The 18902-nt window shown below is 41.2% G+C and overlaps 1 protein-coding gene across 2 annotated transcripts in view; it reads left to right on the top strand.

Annotated features, from left to right (window-relative positions):
- The window catches only part of RAB3B (RAB3B, member RAS oncogene family), a 135605-nt gene that overhangs the window by 22871 nt on the left and 93832 nt on the right, over nucleotides 1-18902 (top strand). For both annotated transcript variants that reach the window (XM_054037860.1, XM_054037862.1), the window contains one exon: nucleotides 157-384. In XM_054037860.1, the coding sequence (XP_053893835.1) occupies nucleotides 157-384 (228 nt within the window). The remainder of the gene's footprint in view (nucleotides 1-156; nucleotides 385-18902) is intronic.

Genomic DNA, 18902 nt, shown 5'->3' on the forward strand with positions numbered 1-18902 from the left:
TTAGGCTCCACATAGATGATTTCGAAGTGTATTTTTCCCTACTTAAATAAAATGCTTCAGAAAGAAGGGATACGTGTTAAGTATGAGGTGCTGAGTTGAGGACAGTTAACACTAAACTACTCTTAAATTTGCTCTGTGTCATTGTCATTTTCTTAGATGGCTTCAGTAACAGATGCCAGATACAGACACAATGATGCTTCAGACCAAAATTTCGATTATATGTTCAAACTCCTGATCATTGGCAACAGCAGTGTGGGCAAAACGTCCTTCCTCTTCAGATACGTTGATGACACTTTCACACCAGCTTTTGTTAGCACAGTCGGAATTGACTTCAAAGTGAAAACTGTTTACAGGAATGACAAGCGGGTGAAACTGCAGATCTGGGTAAGTGCTGGCACTTGCCAAATATTTTATTTAAACCTGAGCAAAGATATATCAGAAAAAGTAATCATAAATGCTAAGAACAAAATAATTTGAAGCATTTGGCTTTTTGAAAGTAAATCCTGGATTATTCTAGGTTTATTATTCATGGGGTTTTGTGTGGTTGTATCTTTTCCCCACACTTGGAGACATTAAATCTGATCAGCTCATATCCACCAAATATATTTGCATTTTCCTGCAATATTGCACTGCTGAGCAGAAACAAGTGAATTCACTCCAACTACTGAGGGTCCTCCCACACATAGCTAGAGGGAGTGAGGGCGTGTGACACGGTATACCAGGCTCAGAGGTTCCCTGCTGGAGGCCTCTGGGTCCTATCACTAGAGCTTCGTGTCTGTCATGGAGGTCGCGGAAGTCATGAATTCTGTGACTTTCTGCAACCTCCATGACTTCTACAGCGGCCGGTGTGGCTGGCCCCAGGGTTTGCCTGAGCAACGGCCGGTGTGGCTGCCTGAGCAGCGCTCCTGGGGGCGCCCCCCAGCAGCCGGTGCAGCTGGCCCTCTGGTTCCCACCCCCAGCAGCAGCTTCCCAGTTCCCCCCAGAGCAGTACCGCCTTCCCTCCCCCCCCCCCCCCCCCGAAGATTTAGTCAGGGCTATTTTTAGTAAAAGTCATGGCCCAGTCACAGGCCATCAATTTTTGTTTATTGCCCATGACCTGTCCATGACTTCTTTTTTACTAAAAATACCCATGACTAAATCGTAGCCTTACTTATCGCACCTGTCACAGAAAAAGGGCAGTAGAGAAGCAATCCAAGCGACCTAGAGAGACTGCGCGGGAAGTGGCCATTAGCCACTGGGGAAGTGGCCTGAATATTTGACACACCACTGGAAGGGGTCCTGAACTGTTAGTGGCCCAGCTGGAGAGCTGGGGCCAGAAAGTCTCAGAGTGGGCAAAACCATTGCCTCCAGAGAAGAAGGCCTGGGGGTACAGCTCGATACCAAGCCTGGGACTGTATAAAGACTGAGAGGCCTTGCGATAGGTCTCTGTTGGATTGTCTGGGAAGGGGGTCATTTTGTTTGTATTATCTACAGATTGTGTGGGACTCAGCTAGAGGGCTGAGTCATTGAAACCGCTGACAGGGTCACCATAAACTGAAAGAGAGTACAGGCACATGCACATGGCCAGGGGGCACTTGCAAGAGGTGAGTGCCACTCCGTTAAAGGGTGCTAAAAGACAGCTCTGGTGAAACCACATCAAATGTCAACTAGAAGGAGAGATTCATACAAAAACCCAGTCATATAATTTCTGTAATGAGCCAGAATTTCACTGTCAAGTCAGCAAAATATCTAAGATTCCTGAACTACAGAGTACAGCACAGGGCTACAACTAAGCAACCATGCTATGAGTTCATCATGTTTCTTTTATGAAGTGTAAATGTTTTAGAAACATTTTTTTATTACATGTGACAGATGACTTCAAATTCATTTATGCAGCAAAATTGACCCTGATAGTGTTTAACCTTTCAGATACCCCAGAAAATTTGCATTCAAACTGTGTTGGAAAGCTGTGCTCAGGCTTTTGTGTTTTGAAGAATTAGAAAGCACCCACTTGGAATTCCCTAGCAAAATACTCCCATTTGTATTAAACACGTGAAAAAGATATCAAATGGAGAGAGAAGGGCAGCTATCAAACCAAATTCCAGAGAGCCAGCTGCAGCAGCTTAAAATGGTTCTCTGTATAGCTTTGTCTCCAGACTAATTAAACAGAGGCACCGGATATAAGGTTAGTTGAAACAATGTGTTGTCATTTTCCAGACATTTCTAGCCAATAGAAAAATGGCAGATGCACAGTGTTCTAATTAATCCATATGCAATGGATTCATAACTAATCCTTTAGTTTCTAGATTAAAATATACCACTGTACAAAGCACATCATTCTGAACTGCTGCTGTCCTGATTTGAGAGTGGGCATCTAATCAGAGGATTTTTTTTTAACTAAAGCATTTTCCATAGTAAATATATAATTAATTTGATCTCTTATGTATCCAGCTGCAAGGTACAACAGATTTAATAGCAATACAATCTTTGCCATGTTGCTAGATTTTGGTAATAAAATAAAACTGATATATAGGTTGGCACAGATCTAGCTGTGAAATTATTTGATTTAGTATTTGGGTTATGAGGATGTGTCAGAGTTTAAAGCCATTACCAAATTAAACATGTTTCTCCTCCTGTGTTTGACTTTATTACAGGACATCATGTCCCTGCTGTTAATGAAGTTTGTAAAAGGAAGGCAAACTCTATAAAGTTATGTGAGGTTTATCAAGAACATTCTAAATAAAATTTAGAATTAATCAAAAGTTTTAAATAAATGTTTGAATTCTTCTGGAAAAGCCTTAAACTTGAAAAGAGATAATATACTATGTTGCTTTTTCAGAGAGAAGTCACTAAAATAGTAGGATTTGTAATATTCGAGTATCAACAACATTAATGTATGTTGATTTAAAATGAAAAATTAAGTACTTAACAATTCCAGGGTGACGTGCTTTTATTTTTATATCCCTTTCACAGATCCGTAATATGAACCATAACTTAAGAGTTTTAACAAAAATTTTAAGTAGGTACCTTTTAAAACCACTTAATATTTCAACCTGTTTTGAGCTCATTTGCTCTTGTCATAAACCTGAATCTGTAACTTGAATGTAAGCATTAAACAAAGCATGGTACTGGTGGCTATTAACAGACCAAAATCTGAGCCCTTACAAGGCACAAAATGCAACTGAGTGCTCGTAGGTGGATGAAAGGAATTGTTTTCTTGTAAATGTATCTCCTGGTGTTAATTTTGCTTCTTTTCTTTTTAAAAATTGATTTACAGAGCCTACATTAGACTCTAATCTGTTTAAATACTGATGGTACCACTCCCCATTGATTTCAATGGGACCATATGCAGAGAAAGATACTACTCAATGTGAATGAGGGAACAGGGTCAGGCTTTTCTTTGTATTCGTGCATGAGAAGCAGAACAATGGGTGAAACTGACTATAAACAAAACTGAAATCGGCTGTTAACTATGAAGGGCAAAAAGTAAACAGTTTACATCTTGAAAAATAATTGGAAAATTCTTTGTTTTAGTAATGCAAAGTTTATTAGTAACAAAGGAAATAAGATATCTTATTTTGAAATTTGTGGGACCTGATTCTCCAGTGCCTTGAATCTTGTGCAGTTGTTTACATCTTTGTGAAGTGGGTGCAAAACATTACATGAGACGTAAGGCAGAGGAGAATCAGGCCCATGACTTTTTACCTTGACAGTGTCTTTGGATAACAATGGGTGAAATTTATCACTGTGCAGAGTCAGCACAAAACCTACACATGACTTAAATCCTGTTTTGAGGTCTTAAGTGGGACTTAAATGGTGCCTAGCTCTTGTGCTGACCTTCTGCCTGGGAATGAATTTCATCCTAAATGCATTAGCTGTGAAAGTAGCCCGTGACTGATTTGGGGCATCAACACCATTCTATCACTTAACTTGAAAGAGCACATTCACTATACAGATGTGTCTACACCAGCAGCTCTCCATGGGTGCAGGTGCACTGGGTTAGAACTAATAGCAGCTTTGTAAGGCTTTGTCGGAGAGTTAAACAACACAGTAGTTAAAACCAACTGAGCCTTGTTGAAACTAGAGGCTTCTGGCCCTGATGGAGCTATTCCAGTAGAGGATTATGGGTCTGAGTTTGGCTAATATAGACAATGGCCAGGCATGTGGTATTCTGGATTAAATGAAATCTCATTGGAAATTTCACTGTTTTAATTAGTGGCTTTCCGGACAAGGTCATGCTAATGTTTTTCTTTTTATTTAAATTAAGGCCAATGAAACTTAACAGCAACTCTTACTTGATCAGTTGTAACACAAAATTATTTCCTACAGTAAGAAGGATGAGGTAATTATTTAAAGAACCCCTTGAGTTTCCTTTGAGTATCAAATTTCGTGGAGCAGTGTTGTTAGGGACATATAATGTTCTCTGCTCTACCATCTTTTTCAGTTTGACAGTCATGAAGCCCTTTTGAATGATGTGTCCTTGGCAGACTGGAATTGTAGTGGCACTCAAGTGGCTATCTATAAAAGTTTTATCTGCTATCATGCAGAACATGGGGGGAGGAAGAAAGCCAGCTGTAGTAAGTGTACCTCATAGTGATAATTTATTGCTATGAATCAGAATTATTATCCTAGAACCACTACCTCTTGGTGCTGATGGGGTTTGCCTTTTGCTTACATTGATCAAAACAATGGACAATTTGGCGGGAAGCTCAGACTAGTAGTAGTTTCTTTGATTTTTCTTTTTTGTTTTCAAAGATTTCAAAAATTTCACACCTTTTCCGAGTGCCAATTAGGGTGACCAGATGTCCCGATTTTATAGGGACAGTCCCGACTTTTGGGTCTTTTTCTTATATAGGCTCCTATTACCCCCCCCTACCCCCTGTCCTGATTTTTCACATTTGCTGTCTGGTCACCCTAGTGCCAATCAGTAAAGACCGTAACAGCTTGCCAGTCAGAGACGATTGTAACCTAGCTAATGTGCTTTGGTATTAAAATGTCTAGTAGAAATTGATCTGTGTTTGCAAGATGGAGATCTTATTTCTGTGCATGTGTTTTAGGAAGTTCACATTTTATGCACTAAGATTTAATGATTAGTTAGGTGTAATGATCAATAAAGGAGGGCCCTAATCAATCCTTATAAAAGGATTCCCCACAGCTGTTCTAGTTTGAGTCAGGAATTTAATAAATGATCCTATTTGAGATCTGTGAATAGTGTTTTTATCTCTTGGGTTGGGAATAGGAGAAAACATATTAAAGAACAAAAACATGAACAATACTTTTAAAGATACAATTGCTTTGTAAAACTTTTGTTACTGGAGTGCAAAATGACATATTTTGCCCTGAGAGGGAATAAGAAATGTAATAATTAAATTCAGTTAAAAAAAAAAAAAAAAAAACCTCTCTGCGTACTTTGTTGTATGCACTGTAATTTTTACTCATCTAGCATATTATTCTGCTTTTGTTTATGAAGGTGGTTTTGTACAAAGGGTTGAATAAATTGCTTTAAATTAGAATTTTCCAGCATTGAATTGAATTGGTGAAAGATAATGAATAAACCATTTTGTGTTTTAGGATTTCTCTGTAAACATAGTTCATAAAAGCTGGTTACAGTGTATTCATTTATATCACTGGCATTTAAAAAAAATCCCGCTTGGCAGAAAGAATCTCATCTACTGCATATTTGTAAGAAGCTAATTTATAACCTTGTCGTACGTGTGTTTCAGGATTACTTGTCTCTTGACAAACAGTTCTGTATTCCCAGAGATATTAATTACTGATCAGAAAGGAAAGCCATTCTATTTGGGGTTATGGTGTTTCCTCATTATTTAAAAAAAATAAATAAACCACAGGGGTAACTTTGTACATTCTTAACAAACATACAGCTACTACTTAGAACTGTGTTCAGGTTGCCTAGCAGCCAGGAAAAGGCATATTGTATAGATCCAGAGGGATGTGGTATGAATGAATGGACGTGATTTTGATTTTAGGAAGGGATGGTGCAAGAATGGTTTTATTATTCTTTAACTGGTTTCCACATGTTTAATATGTTTATGTGAATATTGGTTTATGTCACAATGGAGATGTGTGTATGTGTATATATACACAACAGACCTCAAGAGCAACACTGTCAGAGGTAAATACAAAAGGCCAAACTCACTCAGTGACCAAAATCCAGAATAATTCCACTAACTTCAGTGGTAGTCTGAATTTACAACACATTTACATCAGGATAACTGCTGGCGGAACTTGGCTGAAAAAAACATATTGCACACCACACTAGACAGGGTTTGTGCCAAGGATCTTCATAGCCCTAGACAGGGTTTGTGCCAAAGATCTGCATTAGACCTCTTCCATTTTAGCTAACACAGTAACTGGTGATATAAGTAGGTTATACTCTTCTGTGGATCAGCCCCTGGAGGTGGAGGGCACAACAATGCACACTTTGCCAGTTGGTTAGACAATTAATTGTGAGACAACAGTGGAATGTTGGGTTTCAAGATTCCTGGGTTCTCTTTCTTACTATCCATCACATACATATGTGGCTCACTTTACTGTAATATCTGAGAGCCTGACAAACTTTTATTACATATTTGTATTCTCTTAGCACAGGTAGGCAAGTGCTGCTATTCCTATTTCTCGGAGAACTGAGGCACAGAAAGACTAAGACCTAGATCCTCAAATTTAGGACCCTAACTGACATTGAAATTGTCTTCCAGGTGTTTCCTTGTTTTCATCATCATCGTATATGATGGATCAGAATGATCACAGAATGAGCAGTGCTTAGCTGTATTTTACCTCTCCTTTTCTGGAATAACGATCAATGTAAACTGGGGACTTGAAGATCTTAGCTGGGATTCTCTGGTTCGCTAAGGCCAATTTATACCACATAGCAGCCAGAGAAGGCCAGGGGAGAATTTACCCTGTGATTGGGAACTCTCCCCTGGCATAAAGCTGGTGGAAGCTGCTCTGCCATCTCCTGTGCTATCTGTCCTCTCCACCCTGGGAAAGGGGAAGGAGGGTGTGTCAAGATGGTACATTGCTGGGACAGGAAAGCAAGGGGTGTGGAGGAGTAGAGCTCACCCAAACCCCCATTGGCATACGGTCCCTGAGTGATTATATGCCCATGGCATAAGTTAAGGCTGCTCCTGTGCACTGGAACTGCTCAGCCCTGATCTGGAAGCTCAAACCAGTTCCCTGGGGCTGCCACTCAGACATAGTGTGAGAATTGAGTGTAGGCCGTAGAGCAGCAGCTGTGCTTGGATGTAGTGGAGAATTGGACCTTAAGCCCATTCACCTGAGGTGAAATTCACCCATGCACAGAGGGCCACAATTCATATTCACTACTTAAGTCCTACTTAAGCTCTTTGGGTTGGGTGCCTGAGCTGAGAATGATTCTTTGGTTTAATGGCACTTAAATGGTATATAAGCCTGTGCTAGCACAAGAACCCGGTAACTTTCACTCAAAGTGCACAAACTGAAAAACGGGTTTTGGGTTTTTTGTTTGTTTTTGCTGACTTTTCAGTCATGATCATCTTAGGTGTTGCTTGTAACTGTAGTAAGTACAAAGTTTTCATACAGAAATGCAGTTTTAAACTTGATGGTGTCCTTCTAAAAATTAACACTTCTGCCTACCAATGTATAACCTGCTATCGTTACAAGTAATACCTAAGATTATCAGACAAGAAAGACATTAGAGAAAACATTTCTTTTTTAAAATTCAATTTGTTTATTTGTGCATCGGACAGCACCTTGTCTTCGTTCCGTTAGTCAGTTTCCCCTGTTCTTCATGTGGATCTTTCACACAGCAGCCGGGGAGAGAGGAAAATAGGTCATGTTTTATTTTTTTATTTTTAAAGGTAAAAACCACAAAAATGATATGACATTAAATGTTATCCATTTCCTCCACCCTTTGTTTGTCTTGTCTATTTAGACTGGAAGCACTTTGGGGCAGGGATGGTCTCTTGCTACGTTTTTGTACAATGGCCAGCACACTGCCGTTCCATTCTCAGTTGGCTCTAGATGCTACCCTAATAAAAATGGTTAATAATAATAATAATAATAATTATAAGCATGATAAAACGAGCAAGGGGATTCAGCATTTGATATAACTGGGGCTCTCTATGCTTAAAATGCTGCAGTGGCACAGGTGCAGCGCTCCAGTGTAGACACATACAGCGATGGGAGGGGTTTTCCCATCACTGTAGGTAATCCCACTCCTTGAGAAGTGGTAGTTAGGTCAATGGTAGAATTCGTCCATCAACCTAGCACTATCTGCGCTAGTGGCTAGGTCGGCTTAACTACATCTCTCAGGAGTGTGGATTTTTCACACCCCTGAGAGGTATAGGTACGGCAATGTAACTTTTCAGTGTACACCAATCCAGAAACTATTTTTAACTCTCCATTGAAAGAAAGGTTAGGTCTACCCTCAAAAGTTAAGTTGACCCAGATACATTGCTCAGAGGTGTGAAAAATCCACATATCTGAACGACATAATAGAGCCGCTTTAGCCCCCATGTAGGCAGTTCTAGGCCAATGAAAGAATTCTTCGGTCAACCTAGCTACCACCTCTTAGGGAGGTGGATTAACTACACTGACAGGAGACCAGAGGTGAAAGTAAGCCAGTACGCTCCGGTATGGCATACCGGGGTGGCCCGGCTTCCCCAGGTGGCAATTTAAAGGGCCTGGGGCTCCTAGCAGTGGGTGGAGCCCCAGGCCCTTTAAATTGCTGCCAGAGCCCGCTGCTGGAGCCCTGGGTAGCAGCAGCGGGGCTCCGGGGGTTATTTAAAGGGCTGGGGCTCCCACTGCCTCTGCTGCCCTGGGCCCTTTAAATAGCTGCCGGAGCCCTGCCGCCGCTACCCCAGGGCTCCGGGGGCTATTTAAAGGGCCGGGGTGGTAGAAGCAGGGAAGTCCTGGGCCCTTTAAATAGCCCCTAGAGCCCTGGAGTAGCGGCGGCGGGGCTCCGGCAGCTATTTAAAGGGCCCAGGGCAGCAGAGGCAGTGGGAGCCCCAGCCCTTTAAATAGCCCCCGGAGCCCTGCTGCCAGATCCCTGGGGTAGCAGCGGCAGCTGGGGGCTCTGGCAGTGGTTTAAAGGGCCTGGGGCAGTAGCGGTGGCTGAGCCCTGGGCCCTTTAAACTGCTGCTGGAGCCCCCAGCTGCCGCTGCTACCCCGGCGGGGGAGGGGGAGGGCACTTACTGGTACAGGGCGTGCCGGGACTGGTTCTGACTCCTCCCATCACCGCTCCTTCTGCCCGAGGCCCTGCCCCTTCCAGGGGCAGAGCTGGCCCCAACCCAGCCCCGTACCGGCAAGTCCCTGTTTCTACTTTCACCCCTGCAGGAGACCCTCTCCTGTTGCTGTAGTGAGTGGCTATGCTGAAGTGACACTGTGGCACAGCTGTGCTACTGTAGCATTTCAAGTGTAGACTAACCCCTAGATTTTAAATTGGGCATCAGATTGAAAGGCAAAAAGGGTTTGATATTCAGATGGACAAAGGATATTTAGACTCCAACATGATTTCAGGATGCAGCCAAACAGACACTGGGAAAACTTCTGTTACTGGAATAAATGGTACACTTTCCTGAAGGTTCTAGAAGTGTACAGTTTATTCCACTAACAGAAGTTTTCCCAATGCTAAACTGGCTAGACCTTTAGCGGGTATTAATAGCTTTGATGACTGTTAGAGAGAGACACATTCTCAGCACTCCTGCACAGCTGTGAATAAGGTATAGTAATGTCATTCTGTTTTTGTGGAAAGGATGCTGGCAAATTGAAACTTGACAACCACTAATTAAGCTGAATAGCTGTTTCCGTTTTTTAAAAAAGCAATCCAGCTGTAGTTGCCCGGAAGGCAAATATGTAATATTTTAAAAAGCCATTTGCATTAGTTGTCACTTGAATGATAGTGTTACTATGGAGCACACCTGATGGGGAGGAGACTCTAAGAAGTAATGCTGATAACTAAGTTAATTTTTCTTTTTAAAGAGATAAAAATAGAATGTCATAGTGCTTAATATAATTGTAAACTGTAATATTTTAATGTTAATTATACACTTCCCCAAGAAGATAATTATGCATGTTGGATGAGAGAGTCATCTGTTCCCGCAGCTTCAAGTTCCTAATATATTTCTGATAAATTCTTTATAAAAACCTACTCTAGATTAAATGCTGCTACCAGCTTGTTTCTCAAAAAGATACAATTCTCTATTTTAACGAATGTATGCAGTAGTTATGCATGACCTGAAGATAAACTGGGCATGATTCTGCCCTCATACCGCTATATATGAGCAGTAACTCTAATGAAGTCAGTGGTGTGACAGGATCCCCGGGGTGCAGCCTGGGACTGTGGGACCGCTGTGCCCCCTTAACTCTCCAGCCTGGGCTGTCTTTCACAATGCTTTGCTAGTGCCAAGCAGCAAACCCCTCCACATGTGGTTGTGCTGAGTGATAACAGCGCCTGGAGCCCCACACCCAGCTAGATTGCATGAATGTTCCCAGAGCCACTCATGAATCTGAGAGAGAGAGAGAGAGGCACCAGCTGAATCCCCCCAGCTCCCAGCCTTGTACCTCAGGAATATACCGTCATGAGCAGTGCAAGTTTATTAAGTGTTTCGCAACTTCATCAATGGAAAGTGGATATACACCAGCCTTTGTAAACCTGAGCAGATTTACCAAACACTTCAGGCAAACTCGCTGGTAAAGATAAACAGTAAAACAAGTTTGTATTGACTACAAAAGATAGATTTTAAGTGATTATAAGTGACAGGCAAAAAGTCAGAGTGGTTACCAAAATAAAATATAAGCATGCAGTCTAAACTCTCAACCCTATTAGACGGGGCAACATCTAGATTAAGCGGTTTTTCTCACCCCACTGGATATTGCAGTTCATAGTTCAAACCTGGGCCAGTCTCCCCTGTTGGAGTCTTCAGTCTTCTGAGTGTCTTTGTTGCTTGCAATGTAGGTGGGGGGAGGAGAAAAGGGCTAAGCATGGGGTCACTGTGTTCTGTTTTATATCTTCAGTACCATGTGCTTGGAGAACATAGGTCCAGGCATGTCTGGTTGGCATTGCGGAGTCCCCAGGCAAGGTTGAGCAATTCCCCTGGTATGGCCTTATGCAGATGAATCATTGAATTGTAACTCCCTTACTGGACAATGGCTGTTGATGGTGGTTTGACACCCGCCCTGGCATTGGTTACTTTCCTTGATGTTGTCTCTGAGGAGCTAATATCTGGCTGATTCCCCCAACTTACAGCATGTTTTAGTGACAACCATACAACACAATTCCCATAACTTCATATGCACTAATGATCTACATATTTAATTTAGGTAGAACAGTGACTTTCAGCAGATCCCCTGATACCTTACACGGCATGCTTTATATGCAATATCACAATTATATATAAATTAGGAATATGGGGGTTACAGGGTGCTCCCCCAAGGCATAGAACATCACAGGTGGATTTACATCAGTTTAACTCTCTAGTTATCAAAACTAGGCCCCTGTCATTTGATATCTAGAGAGAGAAAATCAAAATGGCCAAGATCATGACTGACAAAAGAACAAATTGGCCCACATAGCAAAAGGAAAGGGTTTTTAAATAAAAATGCATCTCATTGTTGCAGCATCAAAAACTCTTTGGGTCATGAGAATGAAAAAACATCTAGGCTCCAGGGACGTAAGAAAGAACAACCATGTTCCTGATTAAATATAAATCAAGCCAGTAGTTTTATGAAACAAATAAGCTAGGGCCTTTCCTTAATGGTAGTTTCCCAAATATTGCTGTGGCAGGAAAGGACCTGATCGGAGAAGAAAAATAACAGGCAAAAATAGCCTGGTAAAAGGGTAAAAATACATGTCACAGAGAAAAAAACATTCGTGTCTCTCTGAAAATGGGAAAACAGTAAACAAAAGTGCCAAGTATGAGTAATACCTACAATTAGTGAAGAGAGAGATCTTCTGTGCTGCCCTGAAAGGTAAGCTAGCTAATACTGAACACTGCATAGAACGGTTCCTCTTCAAAACACAGCACAAACGTTAGCTAATACAGCCCCACAGAATCCCTGTGAAGTAGTTAAATAATGTTATCCAAATTTTACAGGGGAGGAAAGTGGGGAGTAAGAGAAGTTAAATGTTGAAGAAGAAGTTAGTGGCAGAGCCAGGCTTATTATTTTATTCATACTCTGTATTTTATTAATTATGTAGCATTATCGTCGTCCATAACCCAGGTAGTGGTTTGTATAGTGACAGTGGATGTAGAAGAGTCCTGGCCAACAGTTTGTAAGGCCTTGGCTACACTCGCGGATTCACAGCGCTGCCGCGGCCGAGGGGAATAGCTTGCAGCGGTGCGAGCGAGCGTGCAGCGCTGCAGGCGCTGATCACACTGGCGCTTTACAGCGCTGCACTCGCTGTTTTTTCACACCCCTGAGCGCAGCAAGTGCAGCGCTGTGAATTGCCAGTGTAGCCAAGGCCTAAGTGGCTATTCTAGTGGCTACGTGTGGGCTGCCCTGCAGAGGGAAGGATGGGCATTTGAACGGAGCCAGGCTGTTTTCTTAGGTATGCCATTTCTCTGACTGTACTGTGAATGGTCAGAGTATTGATAACCAGTCATCTTCTATAAGTCACACACAACTTGTTTTAATCACACTGCAGTTCAAGGAGAGTCCCACAACTTCTACATCTTAAGTAAATCCTTTAGGGAAAGCTAACATGGGCTAAGCTGCTGAGCCAAGGCGAACTATAGTGTCCCAGAGGGGCCCTTCTTAGGGAGAAGAAGCAGGTGGTTCTGTAAATCAGCACCTTCTTGCTCCTTGTTCAGGAAGCAGCACTGGCATTTTCTGTGCAGAGGTATTTGTCTCATTGAACCCTGGCTAAGGAGTACCTGGCATGGGACAGAGAGGGAAGAAATAGTACAAAAACAATTAAATCTGAGTATGTAGAGTACAATAGGAGTTTTCCTTTGTAACTGAGTCCTTTCTTTGGTGCTGTGTATTTTTGTTAAATCAAACCTGTAACTTAAGACCTCTGAGGACTGTGACCCAATTTTTTAAATAGCTGTTTGACACACACATCAAGAGAAACTGGGAGAGCTTCAAAATACAGCTTCCTCAGCTGTCTACACTGAAGTTCTCACTGGGATGTTGTTTGGGCAGTCTCTGAATTTCTTCTCTAGTCACACCCAGGCAAGGGCATCAGGTTAAGTAGACTCAACTCTTCCACCTTCCAAACAAACCCCACTTCTTTAAACACTGATGAATCACTGGTGGAAGCAGGGATAGCGGAATTTCTTCCTCTGGCTCTGAAGGTGGTTACAGTCCTAGTTCACTTCATCACCTGGACTGCCAACCCCAAGCATTAAAAAAACATAAGATTATGTATCCCAAGATTTTAAAAAATAATAATTTTGAGGGTCTGTCTCTTTTTGTGTGTGTTTTTTCTGGTTTTTGAGCTTTTCTGGTTCACATTTACAAGCTTTTTCTCCGCAACCACGAGAGCTAGAAATGTACTAATTTTTTTTTTAAATTACTTGAAATTTTCACATGATAAAATGACTACAAGAGCTGGAGCTTAAAACCCCCAAATATCAAAAGACTCATGATAAAATTGCGAGAGTTGGCAACAGTGCCTCACATATATTAAACCCTTCTAAGTAAATGGCATAATTTTGAATGACTATATATAAAATGTAGTAGGGATATAAACTAAGAAAACCAGTCAGAACTGGAAAGTAGCTTTGTGTAGTTTTTTCAGTAGGTGAAAATGTAAATCTGTGGGTCTGGGGCCAATCTATATAAAGACTTCTGTTTATCCTTAATATTGACATTCATTAGCAAACTTTGATTAGTTAATGTTTATTCAATGCTTTGGAAATATAAAGTGTTATATAAGTAGCGATGGGCTGAGAAAGTGATATATGGATCTGAAAAGGTATGGGCTGAGGTTCCGGGGGTTGGTCTGAGACTGATTCAGGGCTATGGGTGAGGTTATAGTCTAGCTGTTTTCATGAGATTTCAATCAAAATTGGCAGAAATATAAAATCAGCTGATCTTGTAATATCTCTGCCATTTTTGGTTGGTCTCATGAGATTTAGACTGCATCCAAACTAGAACTGGAAAACAGTCCCCTTCAACTTAGAGCCAAAACCACAGAGACTGGTTGGGATATAGGGATTTGAACCCAAAGCCCCTCATAATTCAAGGGGATTCAGATTAGAGATTCCAGTTTTGCCCTATCTTGGTATGTAAGTGCTTAATATTGTTGTTGTTACTATATTTCTTTAATAAAAGCTCAAAGATGTACTTTCATCTGGAATGATCACAAAAAAATTATAGAATATATTTTTTTCAGAAGCAGAATAATAATCCCTTATGTTTAATTAAATAAAATACAATATCTTCTTTTACATAAGTTAACAGGCTTTTCTTTACATTAAGATGTATATATAAAAAAACGTGCAGGCAAAATAAAAGTGATTACATGTACAAGGCATGGATGTTTTTACAGTCTTTCAGTCAGAAACCCTGTAAATTAATGGTTTTGCATCAACGATGCAATTGTCCTATTTTAAATATGTATCTGCTTATGTCTTGGGCGCTATTGTATTGATCTAACAACTTAAGCTTGCTGAGTAGGGCACTTTTGTGTTTGCACAGTTAAGCAGTTGGCCTGCAAGATTTATTTCTGTTTATAGTTAATCCCCCTCAATCCCTTTGCTATCTCATTATAAGCCTCATGCTGTACTCCACTGAGAAGTATGAGCCAAATTCAACCCTAATGTAAGCTCCATTGACTGCAGTGAAGTTGTTCCTGCTTATACCAAGGTTGCATTTAACCTTATTACAAGCTACAACATCTCTTGCCTTGCTACTTGGACTATCTCTTTGCATGGTGAATATGAATGCAATATATTTGTTCTTTCTTGGTTCACTTCAGTAAAATCACTCTTGTAAAATCATTCCAATATCTCATCCAGGGCCATATGACAAAAAGAGGGAAGAAGCAGAATGCAGATTCCAGTACATTATTATTTTGCTGAAGAGGTGCCAATTGACTAAAGGTCAACAGACCTGTTCTAATGAATATGGTCTAATGTTAATTAGTTGTCCAATAGGAAAAGAGCTTTCGTGAAAATTTTCAGTGAAAAATCTGTCATTGGTTCCAGTTGGACAACTAGACTTAGGAACAGAACAATTGATCTACTGGCCATTGGGGTTAATGCTTCTAAAATAGAAACCAGGAGAGACCATGCAGGATTCAAATAGGGTTGAGTGGAATTTTCACTAGGGAGTAGAGAAGGCTTCTCTTGGTTTTTCTATAATGACTGGCAATTCAAAGTCTCGAAAAATATTTTGCTATCATTGACAATGACTATATTGTATCTGGTGGTGGGTCTGAACCAAACCTCTCAGATCCCACTGCTCTCCATACGTTGGGAGAATGGGGCGGAAGCAAATCAGTAGTTATCACAAATTATAAATAGCAGTATTCTGGTTGTCTGTCTGCACTTTTTGTCCCAAGCTAAACAAGGATGAGACAACTTGACAAAGAAATAAGTCTGTGATGTTACTAATCCTTTTTTCAATATGACTGAGATTAACACAGCTAGTATTTATGAAATGATCAATTTAAGAGGGGAACAGCCAATAGAAGCTGAATCACATGTGGTGCAACATGTGACTGTGTACTTTACAGTGTTGTTGTAGCTGGGTTGGGTCCCAGGATATTAGAGAGACAAAGTAGGTGAGGTAATATCTTCTATTGGACCAACTTCAGTAGGTGGAAGAGACAAACTTTCAAGTTTACACAGAGCTTGTCTTCAGGTCTGGGAAAGGTACAGAAGTTAGTCCAATAAAAGATACTACCTTACCCACTTTCTCTCTATTGTGCACTGGTATTAAAGACTAGTTAATTAGTTTCCTAATTCCTGATCACTTACTAACATGCTAATTCACCAACAAGGATGGAGTGAATGACAACTTCAGCTAAACCTCCAACACCACCTGCTGATGGTCTGCGTTCTACATTTTAATCAGATTAAATTATTTTCAGTCATGTGGAAGATGATGATCACTAGGATGATCCGAGGAATGGAAAATCTGTCGTATTAAAGGAGACTCAAGGAGCTCGGTTTGTTTACCTTAACCAAAAGAAGGCTGAGGGGGGGATATGATTGCTCTCTTTAAATATATCAGAGGGATAAATACCAGGGAGGGAGAGGAATTATTTCAGCTCAGTACTAATGTGGACACGAGAACAAATGGATATAAACTGGCAGTTGGGAAGTTTAGGCTTGAAATTAGACAAAGGTTTCTAACCATCAGAGGGGTGAAGTTTTGGAACAGCCTTCCGAGGGAAACAGTGGGGGTGAAAGACCTCTCTGGCTTTAAGATTAAGCTTGATAAGTTCATGGAGGGGATGGTTTGATGGGATAAAGTGATTTTAGTCAATAGGTCAATATCGTGCCATCACTGGTAATTAGTAACAATGGTCAATGATGGGATATTAAAAGTTACTACAGAGAACTTTTTCCAGAGGCTCTGGCTAGAGAATCTTGCCCGCATGCTCGGGGTTCAGCTGATTGCCATATTTGGGGTCGGGAAGGAATTTTCCTCCAGGGTAGATTGGCAGAGACTCTGGAGGTTTTTCGCCTTCCTCCGCAGCACGGGGCAGGGGTCGCTTGCTGGAGGATTCTCAGCGATTTGAAGTCTTTAAATCATGATTTGGGGACTTCAACAACTGAGTCAAGGGAGAGAATTATTCCAGGAGTGGGTGGGTCAGCTTTTGTGGCCCGCATCATGTGGGAGGTCAGACTAGATGATCATAATGGTCCCTTCTGACCTTAGAGTCTATGAGTCTATGGGTCTATAAGATGAAGGACACAGGATTGTCCCTGAAGCATTCCCAGATGTGCTAGTGTGGGGAATGATTGTGTGTGAAGTGGTTCTTACGATATCAAGCCACATTCTTTGCTGAAGAGAGCAGAGACCTCTTTTTGCCATTAGGGCCCTGTCTGCACTAGACAAACAGCTGTGATTTAAAAAAAACAAAACACAAAACTATAACCAGGTCACGACATCCACATCTTTCCTGGTTACTCCAAGAATGGGTAAATTGTGCCTACACAGCAGCTTTTTTTTTTCTTCACAACACAAACATGCACTGACCATGTCCGTGCACTCTCACCTACCACACTCCCTATTTTTGTTTGTGCATTCTGGGAAAATCTGTGGCACTAAAAAGAGGGGATCCATAGGGGACAGAGCGCCAGAGGGTGGACAAAGAGCAACAATACATAGCATGGTGCATTCTGGGATGTCCTGCCACATGGAAAGCTGAGAGGTCAGGAGGTCTCATCTGCAAAGAAATATAACTATTATGACCTTGTTGCAGGAAGACATCTGTCAGCCTAGGCTGCTGGTAAGGGCAACACTTGGTTAGTTCCCATGGTTATTAAAAATATTAACTATGTTGTTTGAGGGCACAAACCATGTTTAGGGCCAATTATGTTTCTAACTGGTCACAAACTCAGTAGCACCATTTATAAGGTAGACATAGACTTCGGAGCCCCTGGCTGTCATATTGGGCTCCTTGGCTTTTGTCACAGGTTCGGCTTTGCCATGTTCCAGCCTAAGAAATTTCCAGATTGGAATTCCCCTCTTCAGATGGTGTCATTGTTCCCATGACCCATACAAACATTGTATTCAAGTGACCTCTGGCATGTATTGTGCTTGTCATGTACTTTCACCTGGGCTGATAAGTCCATCAGCTCATTGCTAATTATGCTTCAGATACCCTTTGGCTCATTACTTAATTTATATTTTGGAAATAGAAATGAAACAAAGAAGGAATGAGCATTAGAATTCCCAGAGAGGGGCAGCCTTGAGGGGAACAGAGGGATCTGTTGTGTTTTGGGGCTGTGGTGTTTTGTTCATTGAAACAAACTTTGTACTACATACCACTCAAAACTACTGTGCCCACTAGCTTATGAAAGGAAGGGACGATATTGTTGGATTTCCTCATACCATAAGGCCAAATTCCGACTGTCCCTGAACAGTGGCAAAACAACATACAGATTTGTACTAGTGCTAGAGTATAAAGTGACTGTCATCTCAGTACTAGCTTCTTCAGAAAATTGCAGAGATCATTCTGTAGTTCCTTTGGGACAGGAGTGGTGGAGGGAAGTGGGCAAGGTGTGTGTGTGTGAGAGAGAGATGTACACATGTGAATTACCAATATGTAAGAATATTAACTACAGGTTATTCCGACTGCAGGGAATGAGAGAATAAAATTCACAAAGTCTCTCTGTGTGTAGGACTGTTTTTGGCATTATAATCATGTTAACACTGCTTTTGCAGTTGCATAGTCTGAGTCTGAAGGAGGATCTTGTTGCTTCTGCCCGATTTGGCCCATAGATTGGTGGTAGTCCTCCTGGGTGCTGAACAAAGTAGAGGATATTTTGCAGTTACTGCATGTTTTAGTGCCATGGTAACTGACTTGTTCTCTGTTGACTATCAGTTGGGTGCGGAGCCTTTCCCAGATATATAGAGAGAGAAACATTTTGAAAAACAAGTAGTGGTGGATTGGCATCTGTGTGAGGTCTGATGGACCCATTAAAACACTTTCTCTTACCAAGTGGTTGTCTCTTGTTTTTATTATTACTCTGCAGAACTCCGTTTGTTATGCATTTTCCAGTCTAGAAATTGTCTTGTCTTATTTGGTAATTAAAAAGAACACTTTCCCATTTGACTTTACAACCAAGTGCCAAATTGCTTGTTTACTGTGCATCCCACTCTAGCTTTATGAATCCCTTTTGTAATGTTGTCCTTTCCTGTAGTTTTTACTCAGATCAGTAGAATCCATTCTGAGTGAAATGATGTACCACCTGTATAAACAGGTTTGCATGAATTGTGAGGCTAGCTCTTGCAAACAGTGG

This window comes from Malaclemys terrapin, chromosome 8 (genome assembly GCF_027887155.1).
Source record: "Malaclemys terrapin pileata isolate rMalTer1 chromosome 8, rMalTer1.hap1, whole genome shotgun sequence".
In the NCBI taxonomy this organism is placed as follows: domain Eukaryota; kingdom Metazoa; phylum Chordata; order Testudines; family Emydidae; genus Malaclemys; species Malaclemys terrapin.